We start from the raw sequence: 24655 nt of genomic DNA on the forward strand, positions 1-24655 counted from the left end.
CTACTGCCTTCAGCAGGATACCCGGCGCGACAGTCGATTTGGGCAGTCGGTGCTACAGAATCTGTTCGGGGTTTAGAATCCAACTCCACCCTCCTAGGCCCATTTCTGTTTTGTTCCAGGCTGCACTCTCACTTAGTTGCGTTTCTTTTTAGGTCAATCTGTGTTATGTCCTCGCCATTGCGAGGCCCAATTGACCAATGTTCATTGTTTTGAGTGAGCCTGAGGGCTAGGGATACCCCATACGTGATAATCTTCAGCCTGCTTGTCCTCAGAGAAAATGAAGATACATACCTGTAGCAGGTATTCTTAGAGGACAGCAGGCTGAACATTATCACAACCCTCCCTCCTCCCCTTTGGAGTTGTTCTCTCTCTCTCTTTTTTGCTCTTTATTAACTAACGTCGCAGTCTCACGTCGCAGGCAGGAAGCTGCTCGCACATGCATGTTGTGCTTTGTCCCGTGCGACGCAGCATTCTCAAAGTTTCTTCTTTTTGAAGAGTTCCAGTCTCCTGGGCCGTCGTGGACGACGACCCATATGTGATAATGTTCAGCCTGCTGTCCTTGGAGAATACCTGCTACAGGTATGTATCTTCATTTAATGTACTTGTATACTTTTAATATTAATGACTTCTTTTGTAGTCGAGTCCTATCTGTAACTCTAAAGCCTAGCAAAGGCTAGTTGTCCTCTTTGTGCAGGTTAGATACGTGCTAGCATAAAACATCTGTATTGGTCAACTGATTCAAAAGGGTCAAGATAGACCAAAGCAGTACATTCAGAATATGACCATCTTTAAAGACCGTAAATACTGGACTTCTCTTATATCTGAATGCACCAGATTCATTGTGCTGAGGAAGAAGGGAGACCTTCGAAAGCTAATCAAGAAATGTATTAAGTTATGTCCAATAAAAAAGGTATCATCTTATTTTCTTTTCCATGTTTTATTTTGTTTGATTTCTATTGATAACCTTAAGAGTGGACTAACACGGCTACCACACTCCTCTATTGTGCTAGGACAAAGCAGTATGTTCTAAAAGATTGATCAGCCTGGACGTGCATTTGTTTTCTATCTGTTTAAACACAGTAGCCCAGAACATAACTACTTTTTTTTTTTTTTTTTTTAAATATTTGAAATTTTATTTTGGTCACTGAATGTTAGTCTGGAGAAGAGAGATGATATTCAGTATTAGTGGTGGGAGGATCATACTTCCCTTTACTGTTTGCCTTCCTGTTAAATCTTTCTGTGTTTGGAGAAGATTAAGTGGGAATTCATGAAAGTATCACCTACAAGCTACTGTTTTCTGGCTGTGATGCTCTGTAATTTTAGAGAATGGAGTCCAAACAAGTGTCATAAAATGACTGATTAAAACAAAGAAACAAAAAAAGTCAGAATGGAAGCCAGACTGTTCCTGCTTTGTCTGATCCTCAGCTCACTCTCAAATGAACTTAAAATGGCTCAGCTTGATGTAATGAATGAAGCTATGACCGATGGTAGTAAATATGTTGAGCTGTGCCCTCGCAGTATGGCACGTTTTGTATTAGCTTTCTTCTCCGTTTTGTCTTTGTACTGGAAGCACTCCTTGTATGATGTAGGCATGGCACATAAGTATCTTCAGTTTGAGTTGCTTTTAGGTTTTATTTTTTTTTTTTACTGCCAGAGAAAACAACAGGTAATACAATTATAGCAGCCATCCAATCTTCTGAAAATCATAAACTGAAACCAAGGAAGAGATGTGCAACTTGCATGTTAGTACTATGCAGCACGAAGCACCCTCTTTTATATGCTGTAGGATGTTGATGCTGTGGTATCTGTGTCTTATGGCCAAGTTTCAACTTCCTAACAGGTAAATTTTTGGTCATGTTTTTATGAGTACGTTTCCCTGAACTTGGGGAAGGTTGACATTCTGATATCTTTTACAAGCTCACTAAAAAAAATAATTGTAAAGTATCACTTCCTCTGTACTATAAGAGTGAATTGCTGACAGAGGTGTAGAAAATATGAGGCTATTTTTCTTGTAATGTCAAGGAAATTTCAGTTGAGAAAAATGATAGAACACTGTGTTCACAGTGTTTTGAGTATGTGTGCTTGATGTAAAGGTGGTGGAGTTTAGTTATGTGTTGGTGGAGGTTGCAGATAGTATTATAAATCACTTATTTTGGCATTTCTTTGACAGGTTCCTGAGCAGCAGTCCATCATGTTGTGCAGTGGGATTGAAGACACCAAACACTATGAAGAAGCCAAGAAATGTGTGGAAGAATTAGCACTGTACCTGAAACCACTTAGCAGTGCAAGAGGTAAGAGATGCTTTATACTACTTCTCTCAAAAGAAACAATTCAGAGTCCAAACACAGCTTGATCATACACCCAAAATAGCATGATGAAATTTGGTACGCATCGGGCATCTATATATATAAAAGGCACCACCAACGTTCTAATGAAGCCTCACTTCTGTTTTGCATGGTGGTGTAGATATCCGGTTCCACGAATCACAACCACATCCACACTAGAGGGGCAGGAGAAAGGAGTAGGGAAACACTCCTCCCCCAGCCTACAAAGCAACCTTCACTACCCCCCCCCCCCCAAAAGAAATACCCCCAGCCCAAGCCCCTACCCCCCTTCGCCCCATCACACAACCCCCTACCCCAAATACCCCCCTCGCAGCATCACACAAGCCCCTCCCCCTGCCACATCAACAAACCCCCTAGGAGCGCCTCCAGAGATGACAGTCCCCCCCCTACACCCCCTCTCCCAAGTCGCCGCCGTTACCCCCTCTCCCTCCACCCAGCAACTTTCCCTCCAGTCCCACCCACACACAGACCTGCCGTGCCGCTCCGATCTCTGCCCGAAGCTGCAGTACCGGACCAACAAAAACAACATCAGCTTCGTGTACACAGCTCTGCAGCCGCTCCTCTCGCCTCACGTCGCTCCTACAGGGTCCTTCTCCAGGGGCACTGACGTCCAGGCGCGAGGACCGGCTGCACAGCCAACTGCCAGTCCTGATGGCCTCCTGCGGTGCCTCGCCTGCTTCGTTCAAACACCTGATGCTGATTTTGTACTGCCGCGCCGCCTCTGTGGATGGAGAGAGTTGCTGGCTGCATGGAGAGGGGGGAGCAGCGGCGGCGACTTGGTGAGGGGGACAGTGGCAGCGTAGACATCGGGGGGGGGGGGGGGGGAAGCAGTGCTAGCGCCTGTTTCATTCCTCTCTGAAACGGGCCTTTCACACTAGTGTTCCATAATTGTGTGCACAATTTAATTGGCAAAAAGAGCAGTTAATTGTCAATAATTGGGCGCTAAAAATTATTGGCACTAATTGGCAACAATTAACATTTACTTGCTCATCTTTCTAGTTGGGTATTCTATAAACATGTGTGTATACATTTTCTGCATGGATCTGAAAAGGGGGCATGGGCAGATCAGGGGCATTCCTAGAAATTGCACGTAGTGTTATAGAATATGGCAGATCCGTGCCTAATTTAGGTGTGAGGATTTACATCAGGTTTCAGTTTGTGTAAATTGTGCCCAAAATTGGGTGCGGATTCTGGAGCTAAGTGCTATTCTTTAAACTGTGCCCAAATTTGGGTGCCATTTATAGACTAGCACTTAACACTAATTTTTTTTAGTGCCCAAATTTGGGCACCATTTACAGAATCCAGTCCACAGTGTGTCAGGGTTGGGGTTCTAGCTAGATGCCCCTGCTGTTATTTACTTATGTGGTACTTAACTTTGAGTGCTTTTTAGTATTGTGTTTTCATTAGTAAAATAATGGTAAATACTGAAACATGTGCAGGTCTTATCAAAGTTGAAAAAAAGAGCATTTGCTGACTTACAGCTTGCCTTTTCCCTGAAATGTATGCTAATAGCACACTGACTCTATGAGCTGAAGTAACAGTCGCCAAGAAAATGACCTTCCAGGTCATGTACTTCAGATGGCAGGAGTCCAGTGGCTCGAAAGGAGCTTTCATCAGTCGGGTGAGAATGACAGGCAGATGTTTGTCAGGGGGCTTTGACAAAAGAAAAATCTCTTATGAAGCGAACAACTAGAGGTTGTCCAAAAAAGGGCTTACCCTCTACAGTTTGATAAGTACTAATTGCACTAAGGTGAACCCTTACGGAGTTGATCTTGAGACCAGACTCAGATAGGTGTAGAAAGTATTGAAGCAGGTTCTGTGTAGAGCAAGAAAGGGGATCTAGGACCATGCCTTCACACCAGATGGCAAACCTCATTCATTTAAGAGAGTAACATCTCTTAGTGGAATCTTCCCTGGAAGCCCGCAAGACCTGGGAGACACCCTCTGGAAGATCCAAGGAAGCAAATTCTAGGCTCTCTACATCCAGGCTGTGAGAGCCAGAGACTGAAGGTTGAGATACAGAAGAGGTCCCTCGTTCTGCACGATGAGGGTCAGAAAACACTCCAATCTCCAAGGTTCTTCAGAGGATAACTTCAGAAGAAGAGGGAACCAGGTTTGGTGAGGCCAGTAAGGCGAGATCAGAATCATGGTCCCATTGTCTTGCTTGAGTTTCAGCAAAGCCTTCCTCACGAGAGAGATGGGAGAACAAGCATACAGAAGACCTGTCCCCCAATGAAGGAAGAAGGCATTTGATGCTAGTCTGTCGTGGGCCTGGAGACTGGAACAGAACTAGGGACTTTGTAATTGATGTGAGTGGCATAGAGATCCACTGAGGGGATGCCCCATGCTCGGAAGATTTCTCAGGCAATGCCCAAGTTGAGAGACCACTTGTGTGGTTGCATAACTCTACTCAGTCTGTTGGCCATGCTGTTCTTTTTGCTTGCCAGATAAGTGGCATGGAGGAGCATACCCTGCTGGACAGCCCAACACCATATTTGAACGACCTCCTGACACAGAGGGTGTGATCTGGTTCTTTCCCCCCCCCCCCCCCCCCCACCCCCGCTTGGCACCTGATTGTTTGAGTGAGCACAATTCGGTGAGACAGACGATCTCTGAAAGCCTTTAGAGCATTCCAAATCACTCGAAGTTCCAGGAGATTGATCTGGAGATCTGTTTCCTGGGCAGACCAAGCACCTTGAGTGTGAAGCCCAAATCATGGCAGCACTCCATGCTACCAATCCCAGTTGCTTCCCCATGTCTGTCTCAGGGTCTTGAAATTTTTATTAATTTATAATGATACAGGGATAAGAAATGCAAAATACAAGGAATAATCAAATAGTCATATCAAAGAATATCAATTTTTAAGTAACAGAGGAGGGAAAGGTAGGGCGGTAAAGGAGGGGAGGTTAGGGGAAAGCAAGTTATAAATATATTCAAAACAGAATCTGCAATTTACACTCAAATATTATGGAGAACTCTTGTTTAAAGAAAGATACGTTTTTAAAGGCAACCACACTTTGTCAAAATATAAGGAATTTCTAACTTTGATGGCTAAAGATAACTCAAATTTGTGTATTTGTAAAACAGAATGCCACCAAAAGTGAGAATTAAGAAAGGAATTATCCTTCCAACTTGCTAAAACCATTTTTAAGCCTATAGCAATTAACGTATCATACAGTTTGGAGGAATATTTGTCTAAAACATTTTCAGTAACAGGCGAACCAAATATGATTTTACTGATTGAAAGCACTTCAGACAAATGAAAAATATCAGAAATCACTCGCCAAATATTATTCCAAAATTTGAAGAACAATCAAAAAGAATATGGTTGAAGGTTCCTGTAGCTGATTTACAAGACCAACACAAGTTATTATCCAAAGGACCAGCAATTTTCATTTTATGAGGAGTCCATAGCGACCTATGATGAAGAAAGAAGAGAGATGGCAAATAATTTGCAGATGCTATGGGTCTACTGATTTTGGTCCAGAACGAACTCCACTGCTGATCTGTCAAGTGGCATTTCAGCTCAGATTCCCATATAGACTAGCTTTTCCACTGTAGAGTGAAGTAATCATAAACATGTAGAGGCAACATGACCTTTTGATGTGATTGAAGAAACTGTGAAACCATTCTTTCCATTGGAGAGGATGATTATTTATGCGAATATTAGGGTTATACCATAAGGATGACTTCATTGAAGTGTCAGATGGAATGAGCAAAAGATTATCTAGTTTTAGTAAAGATGAAAACGCAGTGGAAATCAAGGGGTCTTGTTTTAAATTGTCCATGAGCGTTAAAGGTAGATATGAATTAAGGTCTAAGGGAAACCACTTTTTTCAATTTGCAATCATGAAGGGGAATAGGCCAGATCACTTACTAACCACTTGGAGGCTTGCTGTAATATGAAGGCTCTATGATAAAACTCCAGAATTCTCCTTAGTGGATTTAAGAGTAGCAAGCGCAATTTTGGGAGTTTTCCCAGGCCACAAGGGGAAAACTCAAAATTTTGTCAATACTTTTATAAAAGCAAGGGGGAAATAAGATAGGTACCATACTTAAAATGAATGTGATTTTTGGGGCGATCATCATTTTTATTGACTCCAGCTGACCCCACCAGGACAGGTAAAGAAGAGACCAGGTTTTAAGAAGGGCCTGAACCATGTCCAGCAATTATTTTGAATTAATTTCCATGGTGTCCTTTAGGGAAGAAACGAGATCTATTCCTAGGTATCTTATTTTACAGGATGACCAGGTAAGACCAAATGGAGCTATCATATCAGGAGTAGCTAATATATTTAGAGGAAGAACCTCCGTTTTTTGGATATTGATTTTATATCCAGAGAAAGATGCATACAAATCGATTAATTTTAAAAAATGTGTTAGAGAAGATTCAGGGTTAGATAAAAAAAAGCATAATGTCATCAGCATAAGCTGAGATTTTAAATTCTAGAGATGAAAATTTGATTCCTGATATATCCTGGGAAGAACGAACTGCTAATAAAAAAGGTTCCAAAGCTATATCCTGTATAATAAAACGCACCTCCAACATTCTGAAGCTGACTGCATGGCTGAGGCATTCCTGCTCTCTGTATCCATCTCCTGAATTGACATCACGTACTTCCGGGTTCGTCACAAGCAGAAGTGACCAACCACACGAGGTTTCTCGGCTTCAGAATGTTGGAGGTGCATTCTATTAAATAGGATTGGTCAGTTCCTTGAAGCACAGCCAGAGCTCAGCGTCCTGCACAGTAACTCTCAGACATCAGAGAGAGAGAGAGAGAGTGGGGGGGCCTGACACTAGAGAGAGGGAGGGAGGGGGGGCCTGACATCAGAAAGGGGGGGGGAGGTATCTTTGTCACACACACACACTCTCTGTCACACACACTGTCTCTCTCGCTCACAGTCAGTCTTTCTCTCTCACACACTCTGTCTCACACTGTATCACATTCACTCTCTATGTGTCACAGTCACTCACTCACTCTCTTGGTCTCATACACTCAGTCTCACAGAGAGTCTGTGTCTCACACACACTCTCTCTCTCTCTCTCTCTCGCACACACTGTATCTGTGTGAAACACCCTCTCTCTCTCACACTGTGTCTCACATACGCACTTGCACACACACTCATTCTCACACACACACTCTCTTTCTCACAGACACACTCACACCCAGACTCTCTCTCTCTCACACACACACACTCACACATTCACTCTCTCTCTCACACACATTCACTCGCACATACACTATCAAACATACACATTCCGAGGAAAACCTTGCTAGCGCCTGTTTCATTTGTGTCAGAAACGGGCCTTTTTTACTAGTTAAACAATAAAGGGGAAAGGGGACACCCTTGCCTAGAGTCTCAATTGCAGACTATGGACTTTTCCTCCAGGAACTTGTCCAAACCTTTTTTAAACCCAGCTACGCTAACCGCTGTTGCTACTTCCTCTGGCGAAGAGTTCCAGAGCTTAACTATTCATTGAGTGAAAAAATATTTTCTCTTATTTGTTTTAAAAGTATTTCCATGTAACTTCCTTCAGTGTCCCCTAGTATTTGTACTTTTGGAACAAATAAAAAATTCATTTACTTCTCATTATACACCACTCAGGATTTTGTAGACCCTCAATCATATCTACTCTCATAGCCTTTCCTCCATCCTCTTTATCATTTTGGTTGCTCTTCTTTGAACCTTTTCTAATTCCGCTATATCTTTTTTGAGATACAGTGACCAGAACTGAGCGCAGTACTCTAGGTGAGGTCGCACCATGGAGCAATGCAGAGGCATTAGAATTTTGTCTTATTCGCCATCTCTTTCCTAATAATTCCTAGAATCCTGTTTGCTTTTTTGGCCGCCGCTGCACATTGAGCAGAAGATTTCAGCTTATCTACAACGGCACCTAGATCTTTTTCTTGGTTGCCGACCCCCAAAGTGGACCCTAGCATCAGGCAACTATGATTCAGATTATTCTTTCCAATGTGCATCACATTGTATTTGTCTACATTAAATTTCATCTGCCATTTGGACGTTCAGTCTTCCAATTTCCTAAGGTCTTCCGGCAAAACCTTTTTTAAACCCTGCTAAGCTAACTGCTTTTACCACATTCTCTGGCAACAAATTCCAGCTTTTAATTAAACGTTGAGAAGCCAGAGATCATTGGTTAGTTCATGTGAAGACGTGTCATGGGTATCGCATAGACTGTGGATGCCATGTGGCCCAGGCATCTCAACATCTGCTAAGCTGTGACCTGCTGAAATGTTTGAGCTCAAGAAGCCAGTGCAACCAGAGTGTCTGCTCTCGGCTCTGGAAGGAAAGCTCGAACCTTCTTCATATCAAGCAGGGCTCCAATGAATTCCAATTGTTGTGCAGTGTGTAGAGGGGACTTGGGGTAGTTTAAAATGAACCCTGGTAGCTCAAGCACCCAAATAGTCCTCTGTATGGACTCCCAAGTACTGTCGTCCTACGTGCTCTTCACCAGCCAGTCACTGATAGGGAACACACGAACTCCCAGTCTGCGTAGGGATGCTACGACTACTGCTAGACATTTGGTAAATACCCTGGAGCTGACACAAGGCCAAAGGGCAACACACGGTACTGGAAGTGCTCTGTGCTCCCAGCCAAAATCATAGTTCTGGTGGGCTGGTAGTATCAGGATGTGTGGGTATAGGCATCTTTTAAGTCCGGAGAGCATAGCCAATTGTTTTCCTGAATCATCGGGAGAAAGGTGCCCAGGGAAACCGTCCTGAACTTTTCTTTGACCAGGAATTTGTTCATGTCCCTTAGGTCTAGGATGGAATGCATCCCCCCTGCCTGGAATAAAATCCCTTCCCTTCTTCTCCTGGTGGAATAGGCTCGACCGCATGGGCCTTCAGTTCCTCTGCAAGTACCTGGTCGTGTTGAGAGCTGAAGTAATGAGCTCTCAGTGGTCAATTTGGAGGTTATGACACCAATTGAGGATGTATCCAAGATGGTCTATTTGAAGAACCTACTGGTCAGAAGTTATAAGGGGCCACCTTTTTGTTGAAAAACTTCAGCCTCCCCCCTTCTGCCAAGTCCGGGACTGACACTTTGACAGTGGCTGTGCTCTGCTAGAGCCAGTCAGAAGCTCACCCCTTCTTTGACAGGGGAGCCACAGGGACCTTATGCGCATGCTGTTGATGGGAATGGCTGTGCTGATGCTAAGCCTGAGAAGGCTGGAGAGAAGAGGTGGCATACCTTCCCCTCAGAGAGTAATAGGCACCCCTTCTCGATTTGTGAAAAGACCTCCTAGGTGATGTGGCAGATGCAGAAAGTGCCCGACAGGAGAGAGAAGAGATGGTAACAGTGTGTTTCTTGATTTGATCAACAACCTCCTCAACCTGCTCTCCAGACAGGTTATCCCCCTGGCACAGGGACATCTGCCAATCTCTGCTGAACCGCTAGTTCCAAGTCAGAAACACGCAGCCATGAGAGTCTGCGCATTGCTATACTTTGGGCAGAGATCCTGGCTGCCACATCCAAAGTGTTGTAAGAGTCCCTGGCCAAGAACTTACGCCTTCCGCTGCTTGGCCAAGTGGCGAAGTAACTCGGCTTGCTCCGGTGGGAGAGATTTAGCCAAGTCGATCATCTTGCACATCGACTCCTGCAAGTAGATCCTCTTGAGCTGGTAGGATTGCATACTTGACATTTATTTGTAGCATTTGTATCCCACATTTTCCCACCAATTTGCAGGCTCAATGTGCATAAAGGCCTGGAACATCTTCCTCCCAAAAGAGTACAAGGTTCTAGCTGTCAAGGGGTGCCGAAGCATAGTGTCTAGATCCTGGTCATTCCAGAGCGGATTCTACCACCATGGAATGATGAGGCAACTGAGGCTTATCAAATGCAAGTTTACTGTGGATCCAGTACATGGTATCAGGGCCGTGCCAACACGGTAAGCAAGGTAAGCATGGCAGGGGGGCGCCTCCCTCTGGGGGGCGCCGCCGCACCATGCTCACCTCGCTCGCCCTCCCGCTCCCATTGTTCAACTACTGCCTGCCCTCTTCTCCCCCCCCCCCCCCAACATCCCTTTTCTTTTTTTTTCTTTATAAATTTACCTCCATGGCGGTCCAGCAGTGCAGCGTCAGTGAAGGAGGCGGCGCTCCCGACGTCTCTAGCCTTCCCTTCGCTGTGTTCCGCCTTCTTCTGACGTCAAGGAAATGACGTCAGAAGAAGGTGGAACACAGCGAAGGGAAGGCTATAGACGTCGGGAGGCGAGCACCGCCTCCTTCACTGACACTGCGCTGCTGAACCGCCATGGAGGTAAATTTAAAAAGAAAAAACAAGAAAAGGGATGTTGGGGGGGAGAGAAGAGGGCGGGCAGTAGTTGAACAATGGGAGCAGGAGGGCAGGGGAGAGACGAGCATGGATGTGAGGTGGGGGGGGGGGTCATGGAAGGGAGAGAGGGGAATTGCTGGATAGGGATTAATGGAGGGTGACAGAGGAGCATGGATGGGAGGGGCAGGGAGAGAGGGGAATTGCTGGATAGGGAATTTGGGATGAATGGAGGGCACAGAGGAGCATGGATGGGAGGGCAGGGCTCAGGGAGAGAGGGGAATTGCTGGAAAGGGATGAATGGAGGGGGCAGGGGACAGAGGAGCATGGATGGGCATGGATTGGGAGGGCAGGGCTCAGGGAGAGAGGGGAATTGCTGGATAGGGATGAATGGAGGGGACAGATGGGCATGGATGGATATGGATTGCAGGACTCGGAGAGAGGGGAATTGCTGGATAGGGATGAATGGAGGGGGCAGGTGACAGAGGAGCATGGATGGGCATGGATTGGGAGGGCAGGGCTCAGGGAGAGAGGGGAATTGCTGGATAGGGATGAATGGAGGGGACAGATGGGCATGGATGAATATGGATTGCAGGGTAGGGCTCAGGGAGAGAGAGGAATTGCTGGATAGGGATGAATGGAGGGGACAGGGGACAGAGGAGCATGGATGAGAGGGCAGGGCTCAGGGAGAGAGGAGAAATTGCTGGACATAGAGGGGAGGGATGAGAGATGAAGGAGATGAAATGAGGGAAAAGGAAGAGAGGAGAAAAACTGCACATGGATGAAGAAAATAGGCAGAAGCTGAGGACCAGAAATGAAGAAGAAAGGAGGAAAAGAAATAAATAAATGGAAAGGAAGCCCTGGAAACGGAGTTAAGAGGACAGATAGCAGCATAATCAGAAAAAGAAAGTCACCAGACAACAAAGGTAGAAAAAAATCATTTTATTTTCATTTTAGTGTTTGGAATATGTCCACTTTGAGAATTTACATCTGCTATCTTATTTTGCAGTGTATAGCAGTTTGTTTCTAAGAATATTGCTGACAATTCCTGTCAGTGTGGCAAGTGGTGAGCGATCATTTTCACGGGGGGGGGGGGGGGGGGGCGGGGGGGGGCCGCCGCCGCCGCCAACTGATAGTCTGCAGGGGGGCGCCAGAGACCCTAGGCACGGCCCTGCATGGTATTGATCTTCTTGGGCAGAGGGGACTCTCAGTTCTTCACGAGAACATCCTGAAGGATTTTGTGCAGTGGCACAATCACAGCCTTTAGGAGGAGACTCGTAGTCCAGCATCTCAAGCATCTTGGCCCTTGGCTCGTCCTCCACCTCCAAAGGAAATGGAATGGCAGCAGCCTTTTCCTTAACAACTTGAAGCCAGTCTCGAGGCTGCCATCATCTACTATGATAACTGTGTTACTCCCTAATATGTAGCTTTGAGAATAGAAATAACTGTGGCAGTTATTAGCATTTTGATGAAATTAATGTGCCCCAGCATTCAGATCGCCATATCTCACAATAATCCTAAATGTATTTTTTCTCACCTATTAGTGTATCTTAATTCATCATATAAAGTTGGGATACATCATTAGATATTACCACTTCTAAATCTTTAAGTTGCTGTACTATTTTAAAGTCATGGGGAAATGTGGCTCTGCTCTGTTGGGTCTTAAATAGTAATAGAGTGAATTTTTGAAAGTTAAGTATATATCCTGAAAATTTACCAAGTTCTCGAATCATATATGTAAGACAACAGAGGAAAACGTCAGGGTGTTTCGTGTGTTAAAATATCATTGTATATAGGGAAATCACATCTCCCAGCCAGATTTATTTTGTAGTTCCCAAATTCTTCATGGACTAGTTTGGCAAAGGGCTCGATAGCTAAAGCAATGAGCAGTGGTGACAGGGGACAGCCCTGATTAGTGTACCACTTAAAATGAAGACTGGAATCTCACCAGCTATGCATCGCTTGGCTTTGACCTTCCTGGTGGCGGGCAAGATAATATTGGCTTCATCATGGAAAAACCCACACACACCACCAGTGATTAAGGTGGTTCACAAAATGGACTATTTATATCAGATGTCGAAACTCATGGCTGTTCGATCTGGGCAGATGACTCACTTCTATAAACTCTGGGACAAATATAGAGAATGGAGATCTCTATTGGGGATTGACTTGGATGCCCCCTGGGTGGGTGTTCCCTGTGATAAAGACAGTGACTTTGATTCTTGGAACCCACCTGAGCGAGAACTGGAAATGAACTTTCAGTGGCCATATGCATATCATCTCTCATGTTAAGGGAGGGGGGTTGGTTTAGAGGGGGGGATGCTTTGTTAGATGTGTTTATTTCAAAAAATTTTCAATAAAAAAAAATGAAGACTGGAGATAGATGACCATTAACAAAAACTGAGGCAGTGGGGGCAGCATATGGAGGATAATTATATAAAGGGGCACCAACAGTATTTGGAGCCTATTCTATAAAGAAAAGAAGGTGCCTACTCTTCTTTATAGAATACTGCACAACTATATTTTAGGTGCAATCACTTACGATCAGCCATAGAACTGGTGTAAATGTTCCTGCTCAGATTGGGAAAGAATGCACATAAATCATACCATAGTATTCTGTAACTTGTGTGCGTGATTATGCACCCACCTTATGCTCTACCCAGACTGCACCCATGTAAACACCCACTGGCAACCATTTGTGTCCATGCATTCGTGCTGCCTGAGTCTAGGTGGCTCCTTATAGAATGGCCTCCATAGTGCTTCAGTCCAGCCTCAAAATTGACTAAAGCCATACTCCCATAGCACAGAGATACGGCCATTTAGTTTTGCGAAAAGCTTTCTTCATCCAGAGTTAAGAGAGTGTAGTTGGCATCTTTCACTTTCACTTCATGGAAAATACCAGTGAGGCATCAGATACTATCTGCTTCAAACCTGTCTGTGGTGAACCCAGCCTTCTCCAGATGGATTTATGCATGTACCTGTCCATGTGGAAACAAAATAGTTTAGTTAAATTTATATATTGACTAGTAAAAGAGGCCCGTTTCTGAGCAAATGAAACGGGCGCTAGCAAGATTTTCGTCGCCAACACCCCCCCCCTTCCCTCCCTCCCTGGCCAACCCCTTCGTTGTTCTGCCATTGCTCCGCCCCCAACGTCATGACGTTTGACGCGAGGGCGGGTCCCGGAGCGATTTCCCACCCCCCCACCTGCCTCCCTGCCTCCCTCCCTGCCAACCCCTTCGTTGTTCTGCCATAGCTCCGCCCTCCAGGGCGGGGCCCGGAGCGATTTTGGTGGCTTCACCACCACGAACCTTCGAACCTTTTTGAAGGAAGTCAGGGCTTGGCTTCACTGACGTCAGTGTCCTCAGAACGTTGAGGGTGAGTTTTATTATAGTAGATATTCAGCAAACGGAACAGACTCTGGTTACTACAGAGTGTGGGGTTTGTATTTTCTTTAAGGATTGTCATAATTGCCACCTTATAAAATCACCCAGCAAGGTTATGCTGTTTACCAATGTAATTAAAGACTGCCATAAAGAAAGGTGTTATCTGACTGATTTTTGAAATGTTTGTATAACTGCAGGTAGGTAATCCGGCTGATAAGGCTCAATATATCTTTTCAATGCCAAAGGATTGTTCCAAATGTTTTCTAAGTTTCATTCAGGTTAGGGAGATTTCTGGACCATAATCACTGTTCTAGGTCCTCTGTTTTGGCTGAGTTGGGGTGAACATAGCTGTTCATAATTTTATTTATTTATTTATTAGGATCAGGGGCGTACCTGAAAGTCGGTGGTAGTGGGGGCCGGAGCCAGGGTGAGGGGGCACATTATAGCCCCCCCCCCCCGCCATTTCCGACCCCCCCCCCGGCCACCATTGCCGACCCCCCCCCCCCTGCTGCCAGTCACCTACCTTTGCTGGCGGGAGACCCCAACCCCGCCAGTTGAGGTCCGCTTCCTCCTGCCGCTTTTAAGTTCTTCTTCGTCCTAGGCTCCGTCACGCCGTGCTGTTCAAAGAAGCTGGCGCTGCTACCTCAATCCACTTTTGGAGTCTGGCGTCGCTGCACGTTGTACATGCAGGATGTCAGACTCACAGACTCTGTTTCTGTGAGTCTGACGTCCTGAACGTACAACGTTCAGCGACGTCAGACTCCGAAAGTGGATTGAGGTAGCAGCGCCAGCTTCTTTGAACAGCACAGAGTGATGGAGCCTAGGACGAAGAAGAACTTAAAAGCGGCAGGAGGAAGCGGACCTCGGCTGGCGGAGGTTGGGGTCCCCCCGCCAGCAAAGGTACCCAAGGCAACGGCGGGGGAGGGTTGGCGGCGATAGGGGGGGGGTCCAAGGCGAAATCTGCGGGTGGCCCCACGCAGATACGCCCCTGATTAGGATTTATTTACCACCTTTTTGAAGAAATTCACCCAAGGCAGCATAGAGCATGAATTAAGTCAAACATAGGCAAAAGACAGTTATAGCAGTAAAAATATTCAAATAGTGTATAAAACGGCATAGTATGCTCTTTACATTGTCAACACAATATATGATAAAACATTTTAATAGACCGCATAGGGTGTAAGCAAAGGTGGAACATAGAACAACAGGACTTACAAATTAAGGGGACTAATTTAAAGAAAGTTCCATTTGAAGTCAGGAAGGTGCATGAATATAATCTTAGCTAGAGTAGAAGTGGATAAGCAAGTCCTGCTACAATATGTACAGCCTGTGTTAGTCCTTGTTAATGTGTGACTAGCAAGTTAATTATAATACCTACAAAGCAGACCACCATGTTCTCTGATTGAAGTAGTATTGTCTCTTTTTAGTCTTTTAAATATAATCCTATTCAGTTGTAACAAAAGGAGTTTATTAGGCTTATTTGAAGATTTACAAAAGTGCCTCTTTGTTAATTGCATGTATTTTGCTATATGTGCAACCTCAAGAGTATTAAGCTCCTTTTTCACCCATGTTAATTGCCTCAAAACATGCATATCCCTTGTTCCCTTAACTCCTCCAAATGTTCAGAGTATACTACTACTACTACTACTACTACTACTACTACTACTATTTAACATTTCTAAAGCGCTACCAGGGTTATGCAGCGCTGTACAGTCTAACAAAGAAGGACAGTCCCTGCTCAAAGGAGCTTACAATCTAAAGGACAAAAAACTGAGCCTGCCTCTGTGTTTTGAGCATCAAGGCAATGAATGTAAAGTGTCCCCTCAACACCACCTTTGCTGTTTTCCACTGTAAGTATGGGGTTACTTTGGGGCTATGAGGGAAATAAATTCCTCCTAATCTTTCACCAATTTATCTCTAAAGGAAAGCTCTATTCATAGACTGGATGGGCAGGCTCCTTTTTGGGTAAATTTCTAATATCTCCAAGGTCATATTAGCATGATCAGAGATTAAGATGGGACTAAAGCACCCCTGCTCTCACTGTTTGGGAAATAAGCCAAAAATGTATTCTGGAATATGTTTGCTAGACTGTGGAGTAATATGTGTATTCATGCTTCCCTGGATGCAAACATCTGTCAAACTTACAGTAGCTGAGTTATATAAGATAGCAGATGAGTGCCAGCGTTGACAACTAATTGAGGGTAACAATGTATAATTGAAATCTCGTTTTTGGTTTGGCAGTGCTTTTCAAGTGACAGCGTTTTTCAAACTCGCGGCACAGTTAAAGCAGCTGCTATCGCTATCTACATTTGTGCAGATACCTACAGTGGGGGAAATAAGTATTTGATCCCTTGCTGATTTTGTAAGTTTGCCCACTGACAAAGACATGAGCAGCCCATAATTGAAGGGTAGGTTATTGGTAACAGTGAGAGATAGCACATCACAAATTAAATCCGGAAAATCACATTGTGGAAAGTATATGAATTTATTTGCATTCTGCAGAGGGAAATAAGTATTTAATCCCTCTGGCAAACAAGACCTAATACTTGGTGGCAAAACCCTTGTTGGCAAGCACAGCGGTCAGACGTCTTCTGTAGTTGATGATGAGGTTTGCACACATGTCAGGAGGAATTTTGGTCCACTCCTCTTTGCAGATCATCTCTAAATCATTAAGAGTTCTTGTAGTTGTAGGCTGATTTCTAACCTTCCTCATGATCAAGGATACCCCACGAGGTGAGATTTTGCGTGGAGCCCCAGATCTTTGTCGATTGACAGTCATTTTGTACTTCTTCCATTTTCTTACTATGGCACCAACAGTTGTCTCCTTCTCGCCCAGCGTCTTACTGATGGTTTTGTAGCCCATTCCAGCCTTGTGCAGGTGTATGATCTTGTCCCTGACATCCTTAGACAGCTCCTTGCTCTTGGCCATTTTGTAGAGGTTAGAGTCTGACTGATTCACTGAGTCTGTGGACAGGTGTCTTTCATACAGGTGACCATTGCCGACAGCTGTCTGTCATGCAGGTAACGAGTTGATTTGGAGCATCTACCTGGTCTGTAGGGCCCAGATCTCTTACTGGTTGGTGGGGGATCAAATACTTATTTCCCTCTGCAGAATGCAAATAAATTCATATACTTTCCACAATGTGATTTTCCGGATTTAATTTGTGATGTGCTATCTCTCACTGTTACCAATAACCTACCCTTCAATTATGGGCTGCTCATGTCTTTGTCAGTGGGCAAACTTACAAAATCAGCAAGGGATCAAATACTTATTTCCCCCACTGTATATGAAGAGAGAGCTCTGTTTTGCTCATTAAGGATTTGTATGCAGTATTCATTCAGGAATTTTGGACTTTTTTTTGCCGAAATACGGCCCATGTCGGTCATTTTTGAAAAAGGAATTTTTGATTTTCCCAGGCTTGAAGGCCCTTGAGTGCTTTCTTTGTTTTTTTTTTTTTTTTTTTGCTTTGCCTTGGTTGTTGTACTCTTGATCCCTCTCAGTCTTTTGTATAATTGAAATCTCCCAGATAGATTGGGCCGTCCATATGACTTTTCAATTCATCAAAATAAAGCCTTGAAAGATTCAGGCAAATTAGTAGTTGACGCTTCCTTAATGTTGAAGGCTGCACCATTCTGAACATGTGTGTGTTATCCCCTCCTACCAGCAGATAGAGAAAAAAACTAGGTTTTTCCAGTGCACTGGGAATGTTCCACTATTTTTCTCTACCTTTAGCAAATAGTACGTTGTTTAGGCCGGTGCTCCTGGTCCCTGGCCTAACTCCCTGCTCTGCTGGCTGAGGCCACACAGGGAAGTCGCGCCTGATGGCTGCTCCAAGAATATTCGATTCTCGAATCGGACCTGGTCAAATGTAGAGCCTTGCTCCACGGCCCCCAGGCATGCGTTTTAGCACCCACTGGGCGAGGCATGTGGCTCAGTCCTGTTAGACTCCTCCAGAGGAGCATGGGTCCCCTTCCCCCTGCCCCTCGTACCCTGTACACCCTGTTTTCCTGGGCTCCCCATGCAGCTCCCAGGCACTTGAAAAACATTGATTGGCTTTGTGTGGTTAGCTTTATTCTTCCTACTGGGGAAATAAAGCTATTTGAGTAAAAAAAAAAAAAGGCACATCTAACAAGAGCAGGGGAACGGCTGAGATACTGGAGCCATGGTCTGAAGTCGGCCTGTGCAGGGAGGCAGGACTGCATGTGTCTGTTGCATGGCTGGACATGCCTGCAGACATGTGTGGTCTGTTAGATCTGGCAGCTCAATTCAGGTCTGTACTCATGGAAGGCGCAAGCCACTGAGGTCTTAGCCTGTTTGCAACAAGGTTTAGATCAGGGCTTGGCCCTGAATTCTGTCAAGTTACAGGAGATCAGTCGGGCAACAATATAGTCATCACTTCATTCTTTTATCATACTGTCACAGGGAACTGACTGTTGTGAACAGTATAATCATTGACAAAATACCCCCACCTACCAAATGTATATCTATGCAAAAAATGTAATTGAATTTATGGTTTTTGAAGTATACACATTGTTTTTTTAAAATTTTAAATAGAATTTTTTTAAATGAAAACTTATATTTGTCTATAAAGTGACAGGCAGTAGACATTAGAGAAAAATAATTGGGTCACTTACAGTGGTGGAAATAAGTATTTGATCCCTTGCTGATTTTGTAAGTTTGCCCACTGACAAAGACATGAGCAGCCCATAATTGAAGGGTAGGTTATTGGTAACAGTGAGAGATAGCACATCACAAATTAAATCCGGAAAATCACATTGTGGAAAGTATATGAATTTATTTGCATTCTGCAGAGGGAAATAAGTATTTAATCCCTCTGGCAAACAAGACCTAATACTTGGTGGCAAAACCCTTGTTGGCAAGCACAGCGGTCAGACGTCTTCTGTAGTTGATGATGAGGTTTGCACACATGTCAGGAGGAATTTTGGTCCACTCCTCTTTGCAGATCATCTCTAAATCATTAAGAGTTCTGGGCTGTCGCTTGGCAACTCGCAGCTTCAGCTCCCTCCATAAGTTTTCAATGGGATTAAGGTCTGGTGACTGGCTAGGCCACTCCATGACCCTAATGTGCTTCTTCCTGAGCCACTCCTTTGTTGCCTTGGCTGTATGTTTTGGGTCATTGTCGTGCTGGAAGACCCAGCCACGACCCATTTTTAAGGCCCTGGCGGAGGGAAGGAGGTTGTCACTCAGAATTGTACGGTACATGGCCCCATTCATTCTCCCATTGATGCGGTGAAGTAGTCCTGTGCCCTTAGCAGAGAAACACCCCCAAAACATAACATTTCCACCTCCATGCTTGACAGTGGGGACGGTGTTCTTTGGGTCATAGGCAGCATTTCTCTTCCTCCAAACACGGCGAGTTGAGTTCATGCCAAAGAGCTCAATTTTTGTCTCATCTGACCACAGTACCTTCTCCCAATCACTCTCGGCATCATCCAGGTGTTCACTGGCAAACTTCAGACGGGCTGTCACATGTGCCTTCCGGAGCAGGGGGACCTTGCGGGCACTGCAGGATTGCAATCCGTTATGTCGTAATGTGTTACCAATGGTTTTCGTGGTGACAGTGGTCCCAGCTGCCTTGAGATCATTGACAAGTTCCCCCCTTGTAGTTGTAGGCTGATTTCTAACCTTCCTCATGATCAAGGATACCCCACGAGGTGAGATTTTGCGTGGAGCCCCAGATCTTTGTCGATTGACAGTCATTTTGTACTTCTTCCATTTTCTTACTATGGCACCAACAGTTGTCTCCTTCTCGCCCAGCGTCTTACTGATGGTTTTGTAGCCCATTCCAGCCTTGTGCAGGTGTATGATCTTGTCCCTGACATCCTTAGACAGCTCCTTGCTCTTGGCCATTTTGTAGAGGTTAGAGTCTGACTGATTCACTGAGTCTGTGGACAGGTGTCTTTCATACAGGTGACCATTGCCGACAGCTGTCTGTCATGCAGGTAACGAGTTGATTTGGAGCATCTACCTGGTCTGTAGGGGCCAGATCTCTTACTGGTTGGTGGGGGATCAAATACTTATTTCCCTCTGCAGAATGCAAATAAATTCATATACTTTCCACAATGTGATTTTCCGGATTTAATTTGTGATGTGCTATCTCTCACTGTTACCAATAACCTACCCTTCAATTATGGGCTGCTCATGTCTTTGTCAGTGGGCAAACTTACAAAATCAGCAAGGGATCAAATACTTATTTCCACCACTGTATCTACATAATCTGCAAGCTCATCAGACCCCCCAACAGGCTCCTATTTCGCTAACACTTTCTCAAGGGATCAGAGATGGCGGCAGCGATATGTAAAGGGTCAACTCTTATCAGGTGTGCACCAGTCTCTCGGGTCCTGCTAGGAGTTTCACCCCCTGGACCTGCTGGGAGCCATTACATACTGTCTACAGATCCAAGGAGGTTCATCTTCCTCAGGGTTTCTCCCTTTGCTAATCCTTCCCCTGCAAAGTCTTCTAGGCACCTGCGACCTTTCCGCCCCTCCCCTCCAGCCTGGGAGTTGTCTCCTCGTGTACTCTGTTTCAGGAAAAACTCTTTGAGATGTTAAATGTTTCGTTGTGACGGCGAGCCCTTGAATTAAGAGGTTTTCTTTATCGCAGCTCGTTCAAGTACGTCAGCTTCATATGTTCAGAAGATCTTTGCATCACTCCAGATACCACTCTAGCAGCTATCCACAGGGACTCCTGAGGCAGGCCTGAATGGCTGAAACATGACTCGTGTCGAGTCCAGATTTTAATAATAAAACTTTTGCTGTGAACTTTCTTTGTGTCCAGTAGAAGTTATTCGACATCATCTGTCTCGTCCCCTTCGCTGTGACTTTTTTCTTTTGGCTTGTCCAGTGTGAAGGTTTGTTTTCTTCTGTGTTTGTCGCCTTCCTCTGTTTCAGGAACCACTGCTTTTCGTGGGAAAGGGATTTTGGGGTCAGCCTCAAGGGCTGGGGCACCAGCATCCTCCCGAATATGACAATATTTTAAATAAATTTAAAAGTAATCACATACACTAATTTGAATACAGTGAAGAATAGGCATTGTACTGTTTTGTGTCTCTTCTCCATGATCCAGCAAGTTTGAGAGGGAAACAGGTGAAAGAAGGAAGGAGGCTGATAGCTTTTCATTTTCAGATAAATAGTACTATTTTTTTTCTTTTTCAATTTCATAGGTGTGGGATTGAACAGCACCACTCAAAGTGTGCTAAGTCGTCCCATGCAGAGGAAACTGGTGACATTGGTCCACTGTCAGCTGGTGGAGGAGGAAGGGCGGATCCGTGCAATGCGTGCTGCACGTTCATTGGGTGAAAGAACGGTCACAGAGCTCATTCTTCAGCACCAGAATCCTCAGCAACTCTCCTCAAACCTCTGGGCAGCTGTAAGGGCCCGTGGCTGCCAGTTCCTCGGACCAGGTACAGTCTTATGAGTTAGAACTTTCACTCTTTGCTCTTTTCCTCTGAATTATGTTAAATGTTACTTTGTTGTATTTCAGCAATGCAAGAAGAAGCCTTGAAGTTAGTTCTGCTGGCTTTGGAGGATGGATCTGCATTGTCTCGGAAGGTGCTGGTTCTTTTTGTGGTCCAGAGGCTAGAGCCACGGTTTCCTCAAGCTTCTAAGACTAGCATTGGGCATGTTGTCCAACTCCTTTACAGGGCCTCCTGTTTCAAGGTATGTGTTAAAAGTAAGGGAAGTTAATGATGCTACTTTGTGAGTGTAACAAAAGCAAGTTATCTGATGTCAAGCTGATACAGTGAACTACACAGATGGACTTAAGGTTGTTTTTTAAGCTGAGTGATTCTTTTAGAGCTTTGTGGGAAAGTATTTCATCATGTGTGTGGATTTCTTATGTGTTTGCTATTTTTTATTTTTCATTGTTGGATAATGTCCCTATGAGCTATAGCTACCATTTTATCTCCCAGCCATGTTTGCCTCTTCTGTGTTCTGCATTTTTTGAAAAATAATTTTTTTATTCTAAGGTTCTCATTTACTAAGGACTTTTTACAAAGCTGCGCAGCAAATGAGAGGAAACCCATAGGAATTGAATGGGCTTCCTTTCATTTATTGTGCAAGAATAGCTAGCGCGGCTTTGTAAAAGAAGCCCTAAGACTTTTCTCCATTCTTTGATTGAGAAAACTCATTAATAAATAAGGCCCTTAGGGCCTCTTTTATCAAGTCATGTGGCATTCTCTGAGGACAAGCAGGCTTGTATCGTCTCATAAGTGGGTGGCACCAATCCGCATCGCCCGGCCCAACGTTTGCCATAGTAAAAGAGAGAGCTTTGCAGGAACGTGAGCCACGCTCCACCACGTATGCATGAGTACATTTTTGCCTGTCACGCGAACACGGTCTCCTCAGTTCCTTTTTTTGCACGTGAGGAGAAGGTGCTGTTTTTTGTCCTCGCCTCACTCACCCATCTTTTTCAGAGCTATTTTGTACTTTTCGGCTATTTTTCTATATCTTCTCTGTGGCTCCTTTATTGGACCCTTTTTACCCTTCATTTAATTTACTTAAAATTGTTTTGCTCTGTTTTAAGTTTTATTATTTTTTTCCCGCCTCATCGGGCCACTTTTAGGCCCTGAGTTTAATTGGGTCTCTCCCTTTGTTTTTCTCTGTGCTTTGTCCCTTTTTCAGGAACCATTCAGTCATTTAATTTAGCCAATGAAGTATTTCTATCCATGTCCACGAGTATTCCCAGTGGCTTCAAGCGCTGTACCTTGTGCAATCAGACTATCTTGGGAAAAGACACCCATTCTTGGTGTCTGCAGTGTCTTGGGCCTGACCATAGCCCTGCTAACTGTGTTCTCTGTATTCGTATGAAGAAGAGAACCCATGTTTCCAGAGAGGCTCAACGAGAGAGGATTTTTATAGCCAAGTACGGTTCCTCGACTTCGGCATGGGCATCAACGTCGACCATCGCACCGGTATCAGGAAAGTCGGTAAGCATGGCTGCTTCTAGACCCTTAGACATTGGGAGCAGTAAAGCATCGAGCGGGTCTCCACCTGTCTCGAGGTCTCATGCTGTGCAGACCCCCCCCGGTACCGTCCATCATCGGATCCCACCTGAGGCGACGTGAGGATTTGACATCATCCTTGGCACCGAGGAACTTTGGTGACACGCTTCAGACGAAGACCAAGAAGCATCGTCATTGATCACCCTTGACGCATGGTGCCGGGACCTCCGGGGAGTTGAAGGATTTGGCACCTGAGAAGTGTCGGCACTGGGAAGATTGCTCCTCCTCTATACAGGAGGTACCGATGCGCCTGTCTCCAAGCAGCTGAGATCCCGCTTCCGCATTGACTCCAGCGGTTCTGCAACCTGCTTCATAACCAGTACCGCCCATCATCAGATCCGACCCCGAGGTGACGTGAGGATTTGACATCATCCTTGGCACCAAATAACTTTGGTGACACGCTTCACACGAAGACCAAGAAGCATTGTCATTGATCACCCTTGACGCATGGTGCCGGGACCTCCGGGGCGTTGAAGGATTTGGCACCTGAGAAGTGTCTGCACTGGGAGGATTGCTCCTCCTCTATACAGGAGGTACCGATGTGCCTGTCTCCAAGCAGCCGATATCCCACTTCCGCATTGACTCCAGCGGTTCTGCAACCTGCTTCGTAACCAGCACCCCAGCTTTTCCCAGTGTCAGCCCTCGATGAGTTCATGCGGGCCTTGCTCCCTGAGCTGCTGGATGGCCTTATGCAATAGTGTGCATCAATATCAGGGTTGCTTGTGCCCGCATTACCTCCCATTTTGGTCCTGCCTGGCCCTCAGCCTGCTGTGTGGCCTCCAATGCCAGCGCCGCTTGTGGCCTAGGTGTCAACTGCCACCCAAGCCGGCACCCCCTCGACATTGGTAAAGAAAGCTTTGTCGGAGTCAAGGTGGGAGTCATTATCTCAACATTGCTCTGAAGGATGGCTCCTCGGCACCGAGGCAGGTTTATTCTTGGCAGTCCCATAGGGAGGACACTGAAGAGGAGCCCTCATGGAATTTAGAGGAGGATCCCAGATACGTTTCCCTCAGATGAGACTTATGGGATTCACTCTGAACCCTCCCCTTCACCTGAAAGGAGACGATCTCTGTTGGAGAGCCCTTTCATTTCCATCTTTGTTAAGGAAATGGCTGAGGCCATTCCATTTCCTTTGGAAGTGGAGGATGAGTCCAGGGCCAAGATGCTCGAGGTCCTGGACTATACATCTCCTCCTGAGGAGGCTGTGACTGCACCACTCCATGAGGTACTCAAGTAAGTCCTCGTCAAGAACTGGGAGTCCCCTCTTGTCAGTACCTGTTGTGTCACTCTTCCTCCTTCTGTTCCCACAAAGCCTAGTGTTGCTCATTCACCCCCCTCCCTCCCCCCTCCGGCCGCTGCCGTGTCCTGTGTTGCACTCTCCCTACCCCCTCTGCAAGCTCCGGTGTCACTCTTCCACCTCTCTGCTATGCTTCCCTGCAACCTTTCCATCTTTTGGGCTGCCAGCAGCGTTAGCAATGTAAGCATGCTATCTTCACATGCCAGGAACCTTCTCTCTGCAGTGAGCGACCTGCCTATGCTGAAACATGAAGTTATTGCCTGTTACTTTTCCATCTGTTTTATATGGTTCACTGTTCTATTTTTGTGACCGTAAACC

The 24655-nt window shown here is 45.3% G+C and overlaps 1 protein-coding gene across 4 annotated transcripts in view; it reads left to right on the forward strand.

Annotated features, from left to right (window-relative positions):
• RC3H1 (ring finger and CCCH-type domains 1) overlaps window positions 1–24655 on the forward strand; it is a 343910-nt gene that overhangs the window by 80566 nt on the left and 238689 nt on the right. For all 4 annotated transcript variants that reach the window (XM_030205363.1, XM_030205364.1, XM_030205367.1 and 1 more), the window contains exons 3-5: window positions 2171–2291; window positions 21202–21441; window positions 21522–21697. In XM_030205363.1, coding sequence (XP_030061223.1) covers window positions 2171–2291; window positions 21202–21441; window positions 21522–21697 — 537 coding nt within the window. The remainder of the gene's footprint in view (window positions 1–2170; window positions 2292–21201; window positions 21442–21521; window positions 21698–24655) is intronic.

The sequence above is a fragment of the Microcaecilia unicolor genome, chromosome 6, assembly GCF_901765095.1.
Source record: "Microcaecilia unicolor chromosome 6, aMicUni1.1, whole genome shotgun sequence".
NCBI lineage: Eukaryota > Metazoa > Chordata > Amphibia > Gymnophiona > Siphonopidae > Microcaecilia > Microcaecilia unicolor.